At 39.2% G+C, this 21,548-nt stretch overlaps 3 protein-coding genes across 6 annotated transcripts; all 3 read left to right on the plus strand.

The window, feature by feature from the left end:
- Positions 1–35: 35 nt before the first annotated feature.
- On the plus strand, positions 36–4,973 carry plbd2 (phospholipase B domain containing 2). Of its 2 annotated transcripts, none has more exons than XM_022753958.1 (12): positions 36–273; positions 1,061–1,154; positions 1,265–1,423; positions 1,527–1,627; positions 1,748–1,962; positions 2,235–2,329; positions 2,428–2,588; positions 3,102–3,197; positions 3,320–3,391; positions 3,498–3,650; positions 3,808–3,970; positions 4,136–4,973. In XM_022753958.1, the coding sequence occupies exons 1-12, from the start codon at positions 56–58 to the stop codon at positions 4,304–4,306; spliced, it is 1,698 nt and encodes a 565-aa protein (XP_022609679.1). In that variant the 5' UTR covers positions 36–55; the 3' UTR covers positions 4,307–4,973. The 2 variants fall into 2 exon arrangements, with proteins under 2 accessions (XP_022609679.1, XP_022609681.1); XM_022753960.1 differs by having other exon boundaries at positions 1,325–1,423.
- A 738-nt stretch (positions 4,974–5,711) lies between these two features.
- On the plus strand, positions 5,712–9,375 carry tmem219 (transmembrane protein 219). Its single transcript, XM_022753141.1, has 7 exons — positions 5,712–5,831; positions 6,284–6,453; positions 6,625–6,886; positions 6,980–7,079; positions 7,188–7,329; positions 7,426–7,566; positions 7,724–9,375. Exons 2-7 carry the CDS (start codon positions 6,292–6,294, stop codon positions 7,742–7,744), a joined length of 828 nt encoding a protein of 275 aa, XP_022608862.1. The 5' UTR covers positions 5,712–5,831; positions 6,284–6,291; the 3' UTR covers positions 7,745–9,375.
- A 232-nt stretch (positions 9,376–9,607) lies between these two features.
- On the plus strand, positions 9,608–21,539 carry morc2 (MORC family CW-type zinc finger 2). 3 transcript variants are annotated; one of them, XM_022753153.1, is made up of 28 exons: positions 9,608–9,755; positions 10,256–10,406; positions 11,578–11,631; positions 11,715–11,749; positions 11,851–11,919; positions 12,069–12,159; positions 12,264–12,372; positions 12,774–12,933; positions 13,152–13,263; positions 13,394–13,519; positions 13,607–13,686; positions 13,772–13,854; positions 14,090–14,175; positions 14,468–14,608; positions 14,696–14,850; positions 15,258–15,386; positions 15,472–15,577; positions 15,743–15,875; positions 15,957–16,040; positions 17,097–17,348; positions 17,477–17,704; positions 18,629–18,739; positions 19,061–19,118; positions 19,210–19,348; positions 19,442–19,609; positions 19,741–19,834; positions 20,013–20,201; positions 20,307–21,539. In XM_022753153.1, the coding sequence occupies exons 2-28, from the start codon at positions 10,339–10,341 to the stop codon at positions 20,373–20,375; spliced, it is 3,129 nt and encodes a 1,042-aa protein (XP_022608874.1). In that variant the 5' UTR covers positions 9,608–9,755; positions 10,256–10,338; the 3' UTR covers positions 20,376–21,539. The 3 variants fall into 3 exon arrangements, with proteins under 3 accessions (XP_022608874.1, XP_022608893.1, XP_022608884.1); XM_022753172.1 differs by lacking the exon at positions 18,629–18,739 and having other exon boundaries at positions 9,609–9,755; XM_022753163.1 differs by lacking the exon at positions 9,608–9,755 and having other exon boundaries at positions 10,191–10,406.
- Positions 21,540–21,548: the final 9 nt, after the last annotated feature.

Consider the following 21,548-nt stretch of genomic DNA (forward strand, 5'->3'; position numbering starts at 1 on the left):
GAGTACAGTCATGTGACCAGTCGCCCGCATTATCATGTGACTTGTTTATGCGAACATGGCGTTCAGGTGTGGGACGTCGGCTGTGGGAAGTTTTACAACAGTTTTGAATGTTTTAGGGATTTTATACGTGTTGTGTTTTATGTGTGCGTCTGGTCGAGCTGAAATACGAACCGCGGTTATTGACAAAAAGACCGGGCAGCTGTCTGTCCTGGAGGGATACCAAGAAGATTTTGTTGCTTGGGCGAACTTCACTGATGACATTAAAACATCAGGGTGAGTGGACGTTAATGTGTCTTTTAACTTAGAGGGGATCACATACGAAACTATTTTCTACCTGGCCCCCGAGTTGGGTAAGGTTAGGACTGCAACTAAAGATTATTTTCATTTTCATTTAATCTATCAGTTATTTTTTTCCATTATTCATTTAGTCTATAATGAATCATAACAACAAAAAGGTGTAAGTGACACGTAGAGAACCAGGTATTTTGAATTTTCAGTGATGTTGCAAAGAAAAAAGCAACAAATCATCACACTTGAAAAGCTAGAACAAGAAAATGCAAACCAAAACAGACAACAGAAGTGAAACTCGTGACAGGAGAGGTTAAGACAGCCATAGACATAAAGTAGGCCTGTGAACGAATTAAAAATCCAACATAAATGCATGAATAGTTTAAATGAAAATACATAGAGATAAAAAGCAAATAGAGAAAAACACAACACATAACAACAACATAACATTCAACACTAATCAGATAACAGCTTAAAAATGAAAAAAAGACTTGAGTACAGGAAAATAAAGCAGCACAGAATATAATAACCAAACGGTAGACAAGAGTAGTTATTGTTACTCCATATTCCATATTACTCCATTTTATTATTCCATATCTGGGCACCATGATAGCACAGGGCATACTGGCCATGGCCAGTTTCATAAAGAGGAAGAGGACAGTAGTCTTGAAATTGCATCTGTCTCGTCCTTGCCAACTTTACATTATTCCAAGCCTGCACACAGGTATTATTTGTCATCTTTTTCATTTATTCATATGTGCTCTCTTTTCAGCTGGTCTTTCTTGGAGGTCACCACCAGTAGTCGGTACAATGACAGTATGCAGGCTTATGCTGCAGGTGCAGTGGAGGCAGCAGTCACATCTCAGGTCAGCTTAAAGCTTTATTCTGCAGGCTTCATTGTGCAAGTAGTCAAAATGTTTTATTTACTCGCTTTACATTTCAATTAATTTGAACTCTTGGTATATATGCGTTTTAGCTCATCTATAAGCACTGGATGAACACTCTAATGAATTACTGCGGGCCCTTCACCAGTCAGACCGGTTACTGCGAGCGCCTTAAGGCTTTCATCACAACCAATCTGCAGTGGGTTCAGGACCAAATACAGAAGAACCCAAGTTCACCCTACTGGTACCAGGTACGTAATGAGCATTTATAGGATGCATAAAATCCTTTGCATGGAAACAAAAACGTTTTAAGGCCAGAGAAAATATATTCCACTATCTGTTTGTTCTTGTCAGGTGCGTCTGGCCCTGCTGCAGCTGAAAGGTCTAGAGGACAGCTACAATGACGAGCTGTCATTTCCAGTGGGGCCGCTCTCTTTCAACCCATTTGGCTTCATGTAAGTGCTTATTTCTATTTTGTATAAATCAAACATGTTTCCTCACTGTTCCTGAGAACATGAAGTTTTTTATTTATTTATTGTTGTCTCACATTCTCCACTGCTACCCTGTCCAACCAGACTTTTCCAGCTGGGCGGGGATCTTGAGGACTTGGAATCAGCTCTGAACAAATCCAGCCAAACTCGACCTCTTGGATCTGGTTCCTGCTCTGCTCTCATTAAGCTGCTGCCAAACAATAAGGAACTGCTGGTGTCGCATGACACCTGGAATACTTACCAGGCCATGCTGCGAATTATGAAGAAATACATCTTTGCCTTTAAAGTCTCTCCTTTAGGTAGTGTACTGATACGAGTGCATCTCCTGTTTTACACTCCCTTATTAATTACATTAAAGCAATAGTTCAACATTTTGTTCAAAATGCTTTATGCTTTATTGAGTTAGATGAGACGATCAATATCACTCCCATGTTTGTACAGTAAAAAATGGAGCTACACAATTTATTCCCAAGTTTGAAAGACTCAGCAACAGACTGGCAGCATTGTTGCTGTCTATGACATGTGAATACAGGTTAGTCTAACTGTATTAATGTGCTCTAATTTCTTTCAGACAATCAGCTTCTTCCTGGGGGAACACAGGCATTCTCATCTTACCCTGGATCTATCTTCTCTGGAGATGACTTTTATATCCTAAGTAGTGGCTTGGTGAGAACTCTTTGTGCTTGGCATGACAGAATTGAGTGTTCTGTGTTATTATTTTTCTAGATGGAGTTTATTGTTCTTAATACTTCTTGTTTCTGCAGGTTACGTTGGAAACCACCATCGGCAACAGCAACCCTGCTCTCTGGAGGTTTGTTCAGCCCACAGGAACCGTCATGGAATGGCTGAGGAACATTGTTGCTAATCGACTGGCTGTGACTGGCAAGGCATGGGCCAGTATCTTCAGCAAGTACAACAGTGGAACGTGAGTTTCACACACAAGAAGGAAACAGGCTCTCATTACTTTTTAACCAATGTTATCAACACTTTGTCCAGATGTAATCATCTGAGCAGCTTCGAGGCTCTGTTGTCTGCCTCTTTTTTGTATTGTATTCAAAATTCACACTGATGACGAGATTAGATACGATGTTGTGTGATCTCAGACTGATGTGGAGTGAGAGGAGAAAAGGCAGCAGAAGAAGGTCTTTTACAGTATTATCAGGAGTCATGTGAGAAGTCAGCTGGGTGATACAGCTGTAATGGGGTCATTGTGCTGAGTGTTTGTTGTGAATTGATGAGTCAGTTATGTCGATTACATATATGTACAGGAAATAAATAAAATTGAGTAAAAGCTAGTAGGTTAAAGGTGTTATGCTCAGTTTGGAGTGTGTGTGTGTGTGTGTGTGTGTGTATGTGTGTGTGTGTGTGTGTCTGTGTGTCTGTGTGTCTGTGTGTCTGTGTGTCTGTGTGTCTGTGTGTCTGTGTATGTGTTTTGTAGGTATAACAACCAGTGGATGATTATAGACTATAACCACTTCACTCCAGGGAAGACTGATATTAAAGAGGACCTCTTTGTTGTGCTGGAGCAGATTCCGTAAGTCTCTGCAGTTGACCTTTAATCAAAAATAGATGATTAAGTCAGTATTTCTGCATATGACACAATGAGACACAACTCATTCACTTCGAATAATCTTTTCTTATCTTGGGATGCTGCAGGGGGCTCGTTATTTACACTGATAAAACTCAGGAGCTGCTGGAGAAAGGGTATTGGGCAAGTTACAACATACCGTAAGTATCCAGATTAGAAACGGAGTTTTATGTAACATGATTGCATGTTTTCTGATTGTATTGTGTGTAAATTATTTTTCCTTTGTTCAATCATGCTCATTTGTAGGTACTACGTGGACATATTCAATGCCAGTGGCTGCAATGAGCTTGTTGAGAAGTTCGGCCCGTGGTTCTCGCTGGACCAGAATCCTCGGGCTCAGATATTCAGAAGAAACCAGACAGATGTCACAGATGTGGACTCAATGATCCGCCTCATGAGGTACGGTCTGTTTGTTGCACAGGCTTGAGTTGGGCTTTTTCATCATGTGCTGGTTTGATCAGCATAATTCAAACAAATTTTAACATTAGATTTTATATTATTATAGGCTAATGAGTAAAATGTCATTTTATTTATGAGATGCAGTGTCTCTCCTCAGGTATAACAACTTTAAAGAAGACCCATTGTCAAAGTGCGAAGGCTGCAATCCCCCTGCAAATGGGGAGAATGCAATCTCTGCTCGTTCAGACCTGAACCCGGCTAATGGAACATATCCGTTTGGTGCCTTAAAGCAGAGACCACATGGGGGAACAGACATGAAGGTTTTTATTTCATTCTTTTTTTCTCATTTAATCACCTTTAATAAACTTGCCATCACCCATCATTTGACCCACCATGCTCACCAAATCTTTTGTGTGTTTGTCTCAAATTAAACTGACAAAATCTAATGGATTGTGATCTGATGAATTGTGTGTGTTGCTCTGCAGATGACTTCCTACGAGATGTTTCGAGAGTATGGCATGGTGGCAGTTAGCGGGCCAACCTGGGACCAGGTGCCACCCTTCCAGTGGAGCACTTCCCCTTACAAAGACTTGATGCACATGGGTCACCCTGATACTTGGGCATTCAAGCCTATAAAAGTCACCTGGACTCCTTAATTGTTATTATACTGTATATACAAGTGGCATGATTAATACCGCCATCTGTGCGGTTTGAAGTTTTGACAAAGGGAAATGGTTCTTTAATGTAGTGTGACATGACTTTTATGAACATAATAGTCATGTTATTGATTCTCAGGTCAGTGGTGATAATATTTTAGCAGTATTACAGTATTGCACTATTTGCATAATTAAAGCCAAGAAGGCTAAAGAGAGCTTTGAATGTGAGGCAATATAACAGAGAACAACTTCACAATCTTGTTGTAAAGTGGAAGCTTCCACATTAGATTATATCTGATTTTCATGTTTTGTTCTTAAAATGTTGATTTTCTGACGCTAAATGTGTGAAAAATGATCTCCATTCTGATGGCTTAACTATTTAGTGCTGTGGTAACATTTTTCCATGGAACTACAACCTTCTTCGGAGAAATGGCCAAGTACTAATATTGATGCAGATGCAAATTTTCTTTAACACTAATGGAAAATTAAGTAATTCTGTTATGATGTGTTTTATGATTTTTTTTTTTTTATTTCTAAAATGTTTTCTAAATAAACAGTGCCCCGATCGTTCCCTTTTTTAAATATAATTTTGTATCGCTGCTCAGTCCGTGTAATGGTTTGTTAGTTAGATTTTCCATATTATAAAAAACAATAACAGAAAATTGAATTCAGTGTTTTAAAATGTTCTTTTTCTTTTCATTACGTCCATGTTAAATGTTGGTCAGTACCAGTCATGCAAATAGGATAGGAGTATGTACAGAACTGTGAAAAGTTTTAGCCACTTTAGATGTTTAGATTGTAATTGATCCACACAGTACAATCAGATAAGCGTCTGATTGGTCACAAATTTTATTGTGCAGCATGACAATGACCCATACAGCCAGGGTCATAAAGAACTATCTTAGGCTCAAGAACAAAGAGTCCTTTAACATGGTATGGCCCCCACAGAGCCCTGATCTCAGCATCATGGAGTCTGGGACTACATGAAGAGACAGAAGACACTGAGACAGTGTACCTGTTAAGTACCTTGAAAAATGGTGCCCCTTAGTGTACTTTAGTAGAATAGGTGGTGTTTCATAGGCAAAGGGTGGTCACACCAAATACTGATTTGATTTATTTATTTCTGCTTACTGCACTTTGTATGAAGTCAATTGATAAATAAAAACTGTTCATGGAATTATTTTTCAATTTACTTTTAGTGCATAAATGTTTTAGTCATTCTTTCATGGCTAAAGGTAATTATTTTAATATTTCTCGAAAAAAATGATAAAATAACCCCACATATAAGATAGTAAACAGTGCCCGGCTCCAACCGTCGTCTACGTCGCTTACGTCATGGCCGTCGTCATGGCAGTGCACTCTCGTAAACTGACAGCGCTGTCGTACCGTTATTTTTGCGGCGCCGTAGCTGAACTTTAAACTATTGACAATTCGAAATCCGGTTTACTTACAACCAAGATACTCGGGTTTTACCGCGTTTTAACAAAACCGGCGATGTGATCAGACAAGACTTCGCAAACTCAAGGTATGAAGTAATCTTTTAGCTAGTTAATTAACAACACTACTTTGACAGTAACCTAAACGGTACTTTATCAGATCTGGTTGATGTGATAGAAAAGTTACACGTCTCCTGTGGCTCTGTAGTGTTGACTAAATGTGATTCGTCCACCGTACTGCCAACACTGGTTCTTTCAATCTCGTATTGAACGCTGTTACACTGTAAAAGCGCTGCATTCACACAAAGAAAGTGGAGGTCATTTTGGGAATCTTCAGTCCTTCTGACTTAGAAATGATAAGTGTCTTACTGAAATTGTCCTGAACATCTTGCTTAAATTGATCAGATGTGTTGATCCAGTGTAAGTAATGAATAGTAAGTCCACCAGCTAGCTCCAAGAGCAAACATTACAAAAGGTACTGTGTTGGAAAATAGCTGTCAAAACTATAGTACTAACCGAAGCGACTTTCTCCTATTTACAGATTGACGCATGATGGGTGTTTGGCAGCCAGCGACTAACCTTAAAGATTATATATCCCATAATCCTCCAGGGGTGACATTTTTTCTATGTCTATTGACTCTGGCTATCTCCTTCATCTGCCTCAGCTCTTACAGCTACACTCACACTCTGCCTAACCCTGACACAGCAAAGGTAAGGACTCATTTATCCTAATTGAGTTTGGAGATTGGAAATTGTTGCAGAAAACTCTGTGTAGTTTGGAAAAAAGTTAATTCACGACTGCATGTATGCATGTGGTTCTGTGTGTGTGTGTGTACTAAACTGATATTGATGTTCAAATCGTGTGCTTTATTCTTCTCTTAGGACTGGAACCATCTACTATCCTCCTTATCACAGTTCCAGCTGTGTGTGAAGTCAAATTCATCTGAGCTTGTCTCACCAGTTCCCTCTCCTCTGATGGAGCAGGAAAAGCATATAGAAACTTTAGTTAACTCGACAAAGACTTCTTCAGTCACCCCTTTGCATCTCAAGGTTCCTCTGGCTGTGACTGCCAGCTCAGCCAGTGGCTCTATGAAAGACTTAAGTCTGCAGACTACCTTGGAAGCCAGTCAGCTACATCTTGGAGGTCGGTATTGCACTGAAGTGTTTGTGTTGTGAAATAAAGTCAAGTGTGTATAACCATACATTCTCACCCATGTGTATGTGTTTTACTCCCCAGGAAATGAGATTGTTGATGTGACTTTAGAGTTTTTACCTGGAAATAGTACCCACACCTGCCTCACCATTAGTGCCCCAACACACCTTCTGCCTATGAGCCTGTAAGTTCATTCATCCCCTAAAGTGTGTATTTCTAAGCTTCCTTAATTTAAATCACCAAATATTAAGAGTATGTCTATCAACCCATCAATTTTTTTTTTTGTGTGAAGACTTCCTCCGGAATGTCCTGCATTTGAGAAAAATATTTCACCCATCCGTGTGGAAGTGAGCAACCAGCTGCCTACAGCATCACAAACCTGCTACAGTTTACACTCCACGAATGACCCTACGCTCACAGTCATGTTAACACAGGTACAGTGTGTCACAAATGAACAACATAACATGCTTGACCATAGTACAGATGTTCTCTTGTCACCATGTTAGTCATTCTCTACTTTTACTCTTTAGGAGGAGCAGAGTGTGGCAGTGCATCATCTGTTGGAAGTCAGTGTGTGTCTGCTCGGAGTTTGTGTGATGCTCTGTTTAGCTGCTAGTCTGACACGTTCACTCACACGCCGCTACCACTGGAATGGACTGGATCTACAAAATGTAACTTGCATTACTATCCAACTAACAGTTTAGACTGCTTAGTCTTTTGGAATCTGCTTACATTAACCAGGATTTTTGTGTACCACATCTAAATGTCTTAGCATTTTGAGAAATGTGCACTGTTTAATCTAACCTCACTGCTTTACTTAATTTGCAGGACCCATTGATTGACACCTGAACATTTCTCATCCTCTGCATCTTGAAGAGATCAGTTGGTGGCTGAGAGAAGAGCCATATGTATAACTGCATTTAAAGGGGCCAACTTAATGAATGTGCAATACTAAATCAGTGGAGCATCCCTGTTAGATATGAGAAATGTGGTTGTGATAAAGAAGGAATATATTTTGTTATTGGACCATGGTGTAATGGGAACAACTCTTCAGCTGGTATTGGCTACACTGTTGACTGGTGATACATTCACTCCCCAGTCTGTTATGTACAGTACATTCCAAGAGTCGTTTGCTGTCTGAACTGCCTTGTTTATTTGAGTTCCTACATTTCCCAGAATTATTTTCAGTAACTAAAATTGACATTACCTGGTTGCATTCGACTGAGTGAGGACTTGATATACCGAGAAGTGTTTGTCTAGTTAAAAATCTAAATTTAATATTGTTTTAAACTCAAAGTAGTAGTGTAATACTGTATGCTGAATTCCTATCAGCAGGTGTACTATGCTAGTATTGCATATTTTACCACTTTAATTTACATGTCTGACATTGAAACCTCATTCAACCTAGATGCCATAACTACAGATCCACAGTTTGAGTGGTGTTGCCCCCTACGGAACAATCTGATGAATCATAATTTGCATAACAGTAGAAATGTTAAGAGTTAGTGTTGAAGAAACATTGAAATGTTTCTAGCTCTTGCTGTTTATAAGCCACAGATGGCATTCAAAGGACAAAAAGAAAATGGGCTTAACAATTGTTGAAGTTCTTATGACACGGGCGATTTGTTAAATAACAAAGAGCACACTAAGAACACTAAAGTGTGTGCAGTGTTATGAACTGACTGGTCCTCTAGACACAGTGAATGTTTGTGTCCAGGATTTTCTGCACTAACAACTCAGGAACAGGTGATTGCTTTCAAGAAGGCATCTTAACGGTTTAGTAGTAGTAATTAAGTAGTAATTAAACATTAATGGTGAAAGATATAAATACTAGTTTCCTATTGTGAATGTGACTGGAGTTAATGGACTTTTTTGGAGTGTGCGAGTAACTTAACATCTGGTGTGTTTGAGTTTGTGCTCAGTGAAGAAAAGCAATTGATGTAACACTTTAGACTTGATGCACACACACATGCATGCAAAACTGGTATTAATAAACATTTGCAGTCACTGGTTTGGATAACAATGAACTTTTAATTAGTGACTTGGCTTCAGGAGCTAGGACCAGCAATCAAAGGAGATGGAATTTATATGTGTCATTTTAATTTTTTCTTTTAAGAGACCAGAAAATAAATACCATAATCTAAATGCCTATTCTACTCTTCCAAATAACTGCTTATGTAGGTATTAGAGTATTGTTTTTCTGTGTTCCTGGAGGGCCTTGGGTTTTGGTCATTTCGGTCCTCCATGGTGCCATATGGAAGTGAACTTGTAGAGACTTGGTAATTTGCTTCACATCTCATGAACATCACGCCTGGTTTCAATTTCCCAAAGCTACATTAGTGTGTAGGAAAGAAAAATGATTTCACCACCAAATCTTTCTACAAAGGATTGAACAACAAAGGTTATGGTGCTGATCAGGAAGAGTTAAACAGGCCTATATTCTCAATTATGATAAACACACAATAAACATTTTGATCATCTGTAAGTTTTGTTTTTTTCAAATACACAAATGAATATACTTGTCATTTTATGATTCAAAAAGTCGTCACAAGAAATTCAGTTTATTTAAGTCAAAGACACCATTGCACCGGTATGTTATCCGGTCACGTAACAAGACTTATCCTCCAATCATCGTCCAGAATCTTTACATGGTACTCTCCTATTGGAGTTAGAAAACTAGAGGCGGGATTTCAGCAGACGAGAGGACTGGGTAGTTGGATTCTTCACGGCCTGGCGGACTGTTTCATGTCAGGAAAAAGGAAACGAAAACGTTACAAAATTATACATTCCTCATTGTACGGATTATTACACTAGCGCGGAGCCACTACTGAGTCGCCGTCTTGTGAGAACGGTTTGCAAAGTTGGTGAAAATTAACGTCCACTCCATGTTTAATCAGCGTGAAGCTAGCTAGCTGTTGTTAACTCATAAACACTCCATAGAAGACGCTAATGTCCGCTAGCAGCAATTAGCCAAATATTAAACGTTAGTAACAGTTGCTGTGCATAACGTCTGAAACGGTTATGTCGTGTCCTCGTCACTAACGTGACCGGGCCTTTCTTCACAGTTACCTCGCTAGCTAGACCAATAGCTGTTCTATGCATAAATACATTAATGTCTTCATAGCTAACACCTTGCCTACAGGCGCTCTTTGCTCTTAGCTAAAAAATTTGTTGTTTCCAAGCAGGCCTCCCACGTGGTACCCCCTTGTCAGGGGGCGGGGGGTTTAATAAGTTGTGGGTGTTATCTTGGCACCCAAACGTAGTTGTTAAGCGTCCACATTAGCTGATGTCGTGCGTTAGTTAATGGAGGCACTCTTTAGGTAAATGTACAAGACCTATGATAGTTTTCTTGCCTATTAGGATGAAACCTCTGGACTAGAGCTTGGTTCATCAGGAAAAAGACAGGAGACCAGGAAGGAAACAGGAAATAATTGTGAGTGGCCATGGCCTACTCCAGCTACAGCAACCTGAGCAGGGCTCAGCTTACCTTTGAGTACCTGCACACAAATTCGTAAGTACCGGCTTGCTGGGAATTAATCTGTGAACAGAATTATTATAACTAATGTTACAGACCACCAACTTGATAAAGCATGCCAGCTCATCCATGTAAATATTTTGTGACATTAATGTTTGTACAGGTGGACCCGGACGCTATAAATATTCCATACACCAACCTAATCCAACCTGAAAAGTTCTTTTGAATTCTTGAATATGCTCCAGTTTCTTTGTGTGTCTGTTTGCATTTAATGATTTGCATCCAAAAATAGTTTTTTAAGTCTGCATGGATCATTTCATTTTAAGTTATGTCATACTTTTAATGTATATTGGCTAACATTTACCAAAAAAACTCTGTTGGTGTGTATTATGTGTGGAATCGAAAATCTTTGCAATTTACTTGCATCAATTTCTCATGTGGATTTAGTCAGACACTGTTAATGCTAAAATGTTGCTAGTTCATGTCACGAGTTCACCTGAATCTCTTGTCCATGCTTGAATACTCTGTAGTGCACCAGTCAACACATTTAAGAACACAGATGATATCAGACTCTGGGCTCATTTCCAAATCCATTGCTAAGGGATTATGGACAGGTCAAGGGAGGGTCTAACCACAAGAGCAGGACTGAAACAATTATTATTTGAGTAATTTACCAGATAAAATAGCTGGTGATGTTGGTTTCTTGTGATGGATATTTGTTATTAAATGTGATGCTTGGTGGACTAAATGATTAACCAGGTAATAGGAAAAAAATGACACATATTTGTTTAATGCACCTGGAGAAGAGTATTGAATACTTAAGAATAAGTGTGATTTATACTCATGGAGAGAGTACCCGTCGTCATTTGTTCTGTCACAACAAGACATTGTCAGTATGTGGTAATAAAGAAGAGGCTCAGGTACCATACAAATAGGGGGTCCAAACAGATGGTAGGATCCTTTTTACAGGATGTGAAAAATTGTGGTTTTCAGTGAAGCAGTTAATGGAATCCTCTGTTCTGTTCACACTGACACATCTGTCTCAATAGACTAGAGAAAATGCAATAATAACCTTCCCAGAGAATGTTAGTTAAGTGTTCAGATCAATAAGTCAACAAGTATCTCTGACACATCCACTTTCTCTGTCCACTTTGTCTGTTATCTCATAAAATGCCTTTAAATAATCAATTATATTGTGTGTTTTCAGGACAACCCACGAGTTCTTATTTGGAGCCTTGGCAGAACTTGTGGACAATTCAAGGTATCCTGGATAACTTACATTAGCCTGATATTTCCCTATTAGTACTAAAAAAAAGTCTCACAGTTGGTTTATTTCTTTCACAGAGATGCTAATGCCACACGAATAGACATCTACACAGGTACACCTCAGAATAACTCACCCAGTGTCACACAAATTGAAGCATATATATTCATTCGTTGCTCCTAATATCTGTCTTTCACCTTCTTACTTTTCCAACAGAAAAAAGACCTGAGCTGCGGGGCGGCTACATGCTCTGTTTTCTGGATGATGGTATTGGAATGGACCCGAGTGAGTCACTTTATTGCCAGAGAAATCACTTCAAGCTACTCTTTAGTTCATGTTTAAAGTTGCTTTGTGTGGAGCCATTGTGAGGTTTTCTGATGGTTTATGTATTTTGTGTGTGAAATACAATGCCTCTATAACACCTCTTTTTTTAGATGAGGCAACCCATGTGATTCAGTTTGGAAAGTCCAGCAAACGGTCACCTGAGTCCACTCAGATTGGCCAGTATGGAAATGGACTGAAATCGTAAGACCTTAACGCAATTCTTTTGTAATTACAATATTGTGCAGTTTGTACACTAGTGTTTGAATAAATAAGCGCATGATTAAAATGTGTTATTTTTTTCACAGTGGCTCTATGCGTATTGGCAAAGACTTCATCTTGTTCACAAAAAAAGGCAATGCGCTGACTTGCCTTTTCCTGTCAAGGACTTTCCATGAAGAAGAAGGGCTGGATGAGGTCAGAGTCAACTGTTAGACAAAGCTGTTAAATATTGGATGTCATCTTTTATTAGGGATGAGTTTGATTAACACATTAATTGATTACTAATTGGAATTGTCTGATTGTTAGAATTATTATAGTTAATTTCTATGTATTGTGCATGCACAATAAATAAGTGATGGATATGAAAACAAAGTAAGTAGTTCATTAACAATAGCTCCAATTTACATAAGTGATTTTTATAGTATTTTGGCAAAGTCAACAAACATGGTGTAATAGTTGTAGGATACTTCAGTCTATTTTATTTTAGTATTTCCCTGTAATCCCACCATGGGAACCCACTGGTCTTTTGTTGTAATGGGAGCCTTTCAAAGATCTCTGGATTTTTGTATTTATGGCTTTTAATCATCTCTTTTCAGGTGATAGTGCCCCTCCCCTCCTGGGATCTGAAGACCAAGGAGCCGCTGACCTCTGATCCGGAGAAGTATGCCATAGAGACCGAGCTGATCTTCAAATACTCTCCTTTCAAAAATGAACAGCAGCTGATGGAGCAGTTCAACAAAATAGAAAGCAGTAGTGGTAAGCATATTAATTTGTGCCTTTATATAAAGAGATTAAGCTTGAGATGTCCATCAATTAGACAAGTTCATTGCCACTACCAAAAATAAAATGTTAAAATGTCTTTGTCAATAACGTTATTTTTGTTGTGTCAATACATTTTTTTTGTTGTTGTTTTGGGGAATGACATGGTGGATATTGAATGTGATGTTAACTTTTGTTTTGCATTTTGTTGAAAGGTACTCTTGTGATCATCTATAATCTGAAGCTGATGGACAACAGAGAACCAGAGCTGGATGTAGAGACAGATCACCAAGACATATTGATGGCTGGTACACCTGTTGAAGGAGTGTAAGTATAGCCATTACTATGTGGGGTTCGCAAAAGTGACTCCATTTAACAAAACTCTGACCCATGGTGAAAGGAATTATATTTTGCACATTACTTTATTTGATGTTGATTTCTCACCCCTCTTACATAGGAAGCCAGAGCGGAGGTCATTCAGGGCGTATGCTGCTGTTTTGTACATCGACCCACGCATGAGGATTTTTATCCAGGGACATAAAGTCAGGACTAAAAGACTGTCCTGCTGTCTTTATAAACCAAGGTAATGTAATAACACAGTTAAACTTATAACTATAACTTCTGTATTCCAGTGACTAAACTTTTATTGGTGTTCTTGTTTTGTTGACAGGGTTTATAAATACTCATCGACTCGTTTTAAAACTCGTGCTGAGCAAGAAGTCAAGAAAGCAGATCATCTCGCTAAGATAGGTGAGTCTGTGGTGTATTTATTCGCGCTTTTCTTTAGTTGTAGTTGACTTGACTGTGCTTGAGGGTTTTGTGTCATGTATTTCAGCGGAGGAGAAAGCCAGAGAGGCGGAGAGTAAGCGCCTGGCCCTTGAGGCCAGATTAGGAGAGGACGTGTCAAAAGATTCACGGGTAAGCCTAAAATGATATATTGATTGATTTCTGAAAAGCAAATGTGGGTGTGTCCATGTAAACAAGCTTGCAACTTGCACATACATTTTTGTCTAACAGCTTCATTGTAATTCGAAACCCTTACTTTAATTCAAACTTGTTAAGAATGAAGGGGGTCAGCGGTGGAATCGCACCTGATGCTCAGGTATCAGGTATGACAATCCATGATGTCCCTCTCCCCCTTCTCTTCCTCTAGGCAATTCTGAGGAAAGTTCAGGATTCAGCCATGATGCTTCAGCGTGATGCTGACATGAAGAAAAGGATTCTTGAAGCCAAACAAAAGTATGATAAACACCGTAAAACTTGATTTCTCTTATGTATAGATTCATAAACAACTAAAATTAAGTATTTGTTTCAGCCCCCCACCCCATGTTGGTAGTATCAAAATTAGAATAGTTACTGACCAACATAAATAATGTATAATGTTTATAGGAATTTGTCAGATATGATAAAGCACAGCTATATGTTCTGTTCTTGTATGTAAAGAGAGCAGTAGTTTGTACTATAAAAAAAGTCACCTGACAGAACTCTTCAAAGCACTTTCTTTTTGCTGGGCTTTGTTCTTGTTCCTCAGAGCATTAAAGGAGCCCAAGGAGTTGAATTTTATATTTGGAGTGAACATTGAACAGAGGGACTTGGATGGGATGTTTGTGTACAACTGTTCTCGTCTCATCAAGATGTACGAGAAGACCGGACCACAGCTGGAGGGAGGCATGTGAGTAAAATATACACAGAGTGAAAAGTGACTATTTTTGAATGACTAAGAAAACTGTTTTACAGTTATATGATTTATGTGTTTTAGGGCTTGCGGAGGTGTGGTTGGAGTGGTGGACGTCCCATATTTAGTTCTAGAGCCCACTCACAACAAACAGGACTTTGCAGATGCTAAGGAGTATCGACATTTACTGAAATCCATGGGGGAACATCTAGCTCAGTACTGGAAGGACAGTAACATTGGTGAGTTTCTTTGAATTGTTGTATTTCCTTTAGTTGGCAACACGTGACCTGCACACTTAAAATAGAAAAATCATCAAATCTTAGGTTAGTCACCAATTGACCAGTTGTCAGGAGTCTGTATTGAAGCATTCAAATCATAGGATACTGAGACTTTAAGGTGACTTGGCCCCACCCCAAACTGCAACCAAAGACTGTCCTGTCTGATATAGGTGGCATGAGCAAGTCAGACATCAAGAGAGGGAGAGACAGGGATAGAGTAATGTTTGAGCCAGAGCAGAAGTGTAAGTAAATGTATTGTCGCAGGTCCAGTAAGGATCAAGTAGGAAGGTGTTCACTTCATAGATGTCTATTTTAAACATTTACTTCAGTATAATATTTTTTATATACTATCCGTGTGCGCCCCTCAGCCCAGAAAGGCATAGTGAAGTTCTGGGATGAGTTTGGATATCTGTCTGCCAGCTGGTCTGCACCCCCATCATCAGAGACAAGATACAAGAGACGTCGGGCCATGGAGATACCTCTTACTATTCAGTGTGGTTAGTAACAGATCCATACACACACTCATACTTGCACTGTATCTCAACAAACTAACTTATTACCACATACACACTCTGTTTTCAGATAAATGTTTAAAGTGGAGAACGCTACCATTCCAGATGGATGCTGTGGACAAACGCTACCCAGACAGTTGGGTGTGTCTCATGAACCCTGACAGCACTCAGGACAGGTACACACAGAATGATTTGTCTTTAATTTTGCAGTTCAGGTTATATTACAGTACAGGTATTTGTGTAATGTATGTATTGCATGCTTATTGTGTCACTACATTGCTTTTTTGAGTACACTGCAGCATTCCTACATACTACATAGTTTGTGTATATTGTGTTTTAAGGTGTGATGCTCCAGAACAGAAACAGAATTTGCCATGTGGTATTCTAAAAAAAGACAAGTTGTCGACTGAAGACAAACAGAAAGAGCTGGCAGAGAAAATAAAACACCAGCAGGAGAAACTAGAGGCCTTGCAGGTAACTTATCCCTCTCTCACTATCTCTTTCTGTTCTGTTTTGTGTACATCAGGACATAAATATTGTATTTTCCCTACTTAGAAAACCAGCACGATCAAATCTGCAGCAGATGTAAAGAAGCTACCACTGGAGGTCAGCATGAAACCAACGGAGAGCTCCTCTCAGGTACAAACTCTACCTACCATGTGGAGGACTGAAACTGCCAAAATCAAAAATGGATAAATAACTCAATAATGACTCAATACATAAAATTACATGCCATTAAATGCACCAAAAATTAATACAGGCATTCATTACGTAATAAAATATGACAAACTGATATTTCTGTTTTTTTATTTTCTTCTGTATTTATTTACCTTTGTATTAATTCCCCTATTTACTTTCCCATTTAAATTTCCATCATGTTCATTTATTTACCTAGTTCCATGAACACGCAGTGTAGACAACACTGCTTGAACTTTTCAGACCCCTTTAGCAACTTTTTTTTTTTTTTTTTTTTTAAATACCCAAGGACAAATCTAGTGACCTTTTGATCAAACTTTAGCTACTGCTCCACTGGAACACGTCTCTATGCTGATGTAAATGAGCTTCTAACTTTCTCTCTGAGTGATCATTTTATACCTGAAATCACATCACAGCCATTGTCCTTAACTTTTTTTTGTCAGAAGCCGTTGCGGTTATAAAATCATCAGGATTTTAGCAGTGCAGAGCAGCAGCAAAACGTGCAGAACAACATGTAAATGGCAACAACTTTATTGGAAAATTCAGCTGTATTAAAATACTGCACATGTGAGCACAGAGAACAGGAGAGATGCAGAAGATCAGTTTAAACTGTTCCTGTATTTTATGTCCCCACACTTTGAAAAATAGTTTCTTACCGTCCTGCTCAAAAAAGACATTGTTCATCTATTACTGATGGAAGGTGAAAGGAAAATTTCAGAGAAAAAAATACAAATGAGCATTACTTACTTATTACTTGTCAGTGTGCTTTTTGCTGTTTTAAAAATTCAAAATAAACAGTTGTTTTTAGATTTATGGAAAAAGAAAATATGGACAAACTAAAAATTAGTTTTGTCTGGTGCATTCACAATGACTTCTCATACTCAACATGTCCTAGACAGTGTAGCTCACTAACGCTGCTGCTGGCGGTTAACTTGTTTTTAATTCATTCTCTCCCTTAAATGTTGTTTGTTGTCTCCTTTTTCTGTGTTCTTGGTGCAGGCAACTAGATCTTCAGAGAGGACCATAACAAGGCCCCGCTCTCCACCACTCCCAGCTCACCTCAAAAATGCCCCAAGTACCCCTCCATCTCGTGCCGCTTCTCAGCGGGCCTCCCGTACACCTGCTGCTCCTCCACCACCATCCAAAGTTGAACCATCCAGGTCTAGAGCTGCAGCAAAGCCTCCTCCACCTCCAGCAAAACCCTCACCCAAAACTACTGCCAAAACACCTCCACCCAGCCGCAGCTCACGGGTAAGTTACAGGCTTTAGGAAGTACTCAACTAATTCCACAGTACCAATGCCAGGTTTTGTTGGAGAAAGTTATGAACTTATCTAACAGTTAACACCAAAAACTATGTGATATCTGTAACCCTTTATAGATAAATGCCAAAGCATCATCTGCTGGACAACGCAAGAGAATTATAGAGCAGGAGGACAGTGAGGAAGAGGAGGAGGAGGAGGAGGAAGAGGAGGAGGAGGAGGAGGAAGAGGAAGAGAGTGAAGAGGAAGAACCACAGACAAAGAAATCCAAGATGGCTTCAGCCGCTGGTAACTCTGGGAAAGTGGTAGAGAAGGCCCCACCTCCCAAACGTGGCAAGTTGGACGAGGTAAATGTACACTAGAGTTCACGCGTGAGTAGATTGTTCTTGGCTCAGGTCAGAAACACAGTCAAATTTCTAATCTTACTGAAAATACACCAGCAGCAAAAGCAAATGTTTAACACAACACTCAACAGAAGACAATGAACTTGGTGTATAAAATGAGAATATTACCAACTTTGCATAAACCATTCGCTTCATTTGTGTGAATTGGCCTGAGTGTGTCAGTCTTGATTTGTGGTGCATTGTGCAACTTGCTGTAAGGACTCTGCTGTGAATGTATGTGCTGCAGTCTCTTCTTTGTCTACTAGTTGTCATGCCTCCCTCATTACCACTTGTGTCATGTGAGATATGATAATTCCATGAAGTGAATAAATGAATGAGAGGAGACAGATGTGAACGAAACTGAGGCTGCTTGCAGCATCGGTATGTGTGCATCCATTAAACCTATTGGCTTATAAAGGTTACTCAGATTCCACCCTTTTCTTTATGGTATCTGAACATGAACAACTAAAATGCGATAATAAAATACATGCCGCTCCTCGTGTGCATAAATAGGCTGTATTTACCCTTTATCTTTAAAGTTTATTTATTTGGTTTTTATTTCTAAATATCTATATTCTATATTTATCTACCATGTTGCTTATCAGAGCAGAAATTGAGCTGTATTCATCCTTAAAAACATTAGCACAGCAACAAAGCCTCAGGTGATCGTGGCATTTGTGGCACTAAGACTTTTTCTGATTGGACACGCCTGTGTTTCCATGGGCAAATCTTATCAGGGGGCTTGGAACCCAACTGCATTGAGCACTGCTTAATTATCTTCCGACAGTATTTGGATGGCTGGCAAGATGGTGACAGTACAGGCTTTCCTGGGTAGCTACATCAGTTACTAAACCTTCAATCAGAGCCCATCTGCTGTTGACCTTGCAGGTTAAAACACACTCCCAGGCTGAGAAGAAAGGGGTGTCTACTCCTACACGGCAGACACCAGCCTCTGTCCCTAAATCCATTACTACACAACAGCATGGGGCTAAAGCCAAGGTAGCTTCAGTCAATCCCTCTTCTCTACTACGCCCAAATAAAGCAAGGCTGCATCCGCTCTCACAACTTATAATATATAATATTTAAGCTGATCTGGGTTTTCTGTCGGATAATAATTTTCCCATCTAACAATCCTCTCTTTAAACAAAAGTTTGTCTCTAACAGCTCTCTGAAATCAAGCATGCAATTCTCAACCACTGATTAAGGTCACACTGGGGCTTTCACTTCTTTGATTAACAGAGATCTTTTAACCTCACTCAAACTTTTCATCAAATGATATTTCTGTGGCTAGTGTGGTGATTATGGCTGTTTTGTTTGCAGACACCTGAGAAGGCTCCACAGCAGGAACCAGAGAATGACACTAAAAATGCTCAGAAAGGTGAGAGGATGGACTGCTCTACACTCACATGTATCACACATAACTGGAAAAAGAAAGCTCTAATAGGAGGAATTGTTACCCTTTTTTACAGATAAGGGTCTTCTAGTTGAAGTTCGTGTCAATAAGGAGTGGTACACAGGCAAAGTCATTGCTGTGGAGGCAAATAAACAGAGTGTTCGCTGGAAAGTGAAGTTTGACTATGTACCTCGATCCACCCCTAAAGACCGATGGTAAGATACTGTGTCTGTGTTGCTGCAATCATCGTTTTGTTGACAAGCCAGATAATTAACATCTTATACATATATGTGTGTGTGTCTGAAAAGGGTGTTCAAGGGTAGTGATGAAGTTCGGTTGATGCGGCCACCATCTCCAATCTCTCAGACACCTGACACCCAACAGGAGACAGAGAGGGGGCTGGCACCCATGGAGCCGGACACTACTCAGCCAGGAACCAGTCGAGAGGTGACAGACAGCCTGGTCACCATGTTGAGGTGAGCTGGATACAATGACCTGGTGCTGTTACCACACACTTTGTAAACCCTGATAGCCAGGACCCATGAATCACTCTTCATTAAAGTGGCATAGCACCGTGGTGTGTTCACTGTGCTGTTTATGTTTCCAGGACAATGCTGCGTTACTTCTTCCCTCCTGCTTTTCGGATTCCAAAGGATGATGTTAACAGCATGACGGCTGAGGAGTTAGTGGCCTTTCCCTTGGTGAGATAGATGGTAGATGAGTTGATAAATAGATTTTTAGCTTAAAATTGACCTTAAAATGAATATGTAGTTTTTGAAATAATACTTGAGAATTGAGAATATGTTTATATATTTATACTCTTGTGTTTCTTTGAGTACAGATTGGTAGTATATTAATGTGTTTTTCCCCTCCATGTAGAAAGAATATTTCCAGCAATATGAATCTGGTCTCCAGTCATTGTGTAACTCATACCAGAGCAGAGCTGATGCCAGGGCCAAAGCTGTGGAAGAGAAGAACAACAGCACTGAGGTAAAACTGAAGGAGGCAGACGAGAAACTCCAGAAACTACGAACAAACATTGTAGCACTTCTGCAGAAAGTACAAGAGGTAAGATTGCTTACTGCGTTATCTGTACTGCACATTATTGGTGGCTCAAGGAAAATCTTTTCTTCAAAATAACTTTTTTTTAAATTTTTTTAATCACACTCTTAGGACATTGACATAAACACAGATGACGAGCTTGACGCCTACATAGAGGACCTCCTTACCAAGGGTGATTAAAGAAGACAGAAAAGAAAAATATAAAAGAGAAGACATGCACATAAACAGACTGGCAGTTTTCATTCCAGCCATTACTTGCTGACGGCCCTCTGAGGACTAATGCTTATGTGCAGTGTTGGCTGTGAATATTTAGGAATATTTTCATTGTTGATCCTTCCATATGTTAAATCAGATTGTCATAAGTTTGATCTTTGATTTTGATCGTTCCAGCGGTTAGGCAGCACCAACATAATCTTTGAGTTTGGGCAGGTTCTTTGGTGTTTCTACATTGTCTGATAGCCCTCTGGCCTGTGGTTTTCTTTTTAGTCTTTTTTATATTATTCCTTATATACTGTATGTTAAGCTATGTTTAAGCCATCCTGTCCTGATTGACCTTTGAAATGATTTGTGTAGGTTTAATAGAATTTAAGCTCCATTTATATAGTCAACTAATTCTGTGACAAACTGCAGACTACATTTGTTCCAGACTATATTTGTTTTGATCCATCGTTGGGTGAGAATTGGAAGTGAATCAAGACTTGGGCTTGACTGGGCTGTGCTCTGCACTGTAACCTTTACTTAAACATTAACTTTTAATTTTGTACACTAACGACACATCAGTGTTGCCCATTACCTTCCTCCATCCTGGTCTGCCTATCAAGCAAACCAGGTAAATCTTTTAAGGTTGGGTGATGTACCACACCCACAAACAATAACTACTTACTGGGTTTTATCAGTATGAGTATTCCCTTAAATCCCTCCTGCATTTGATCTATGACTGTTCTGTGTTTATTTTTGGAAGAAAAAAAAATCTCACTTTAATGCAAAGGTTGTGTGTTCATAATTATTCAGTGCCTGTGTTCTTCCTTTTGAACAGATTTTTAACATGTCATGGAAATGTTTTATTAAACAGTGCATGCTTTCAGTCTTTTTGTTCTGGTTGGAACAAAGGATTCTGTATTTTTGACAAATCTTTACTTAAAACAATAAAACAGGCTCAGCAACACCTATGATGCATGTATGTCTGTTATGTTTATGTCTATTTGCTAAATAACAGAATGTTGGTTGTGGGAAATTAACATTAACATGAATGTTAAAAATGAAGTGATTAAGTGTTAGTCTCAAAAACTTTCTTTTAAGGTTTCTGTCACTGTCCCACTGAAATAAAGGTAAATGGAAATTTAAGTTGTTTAA

This window comes from Seriola dumerili, unplaced genomic scaffold, assembly GCF_002260705.1.
Source record: "Seriola dumerili isolate Sdu_G_001 unplaced genomic scaffold, Sdu_1.0 BDQW01000017.1, whole genome shotgun sequence".
Classification (NCBI taxonomy): Eukaryota; Metazoa; Chordata; class Actinopteri; order Carangiformes; family Carangidae; genus Seriola; species Seriola dumerili.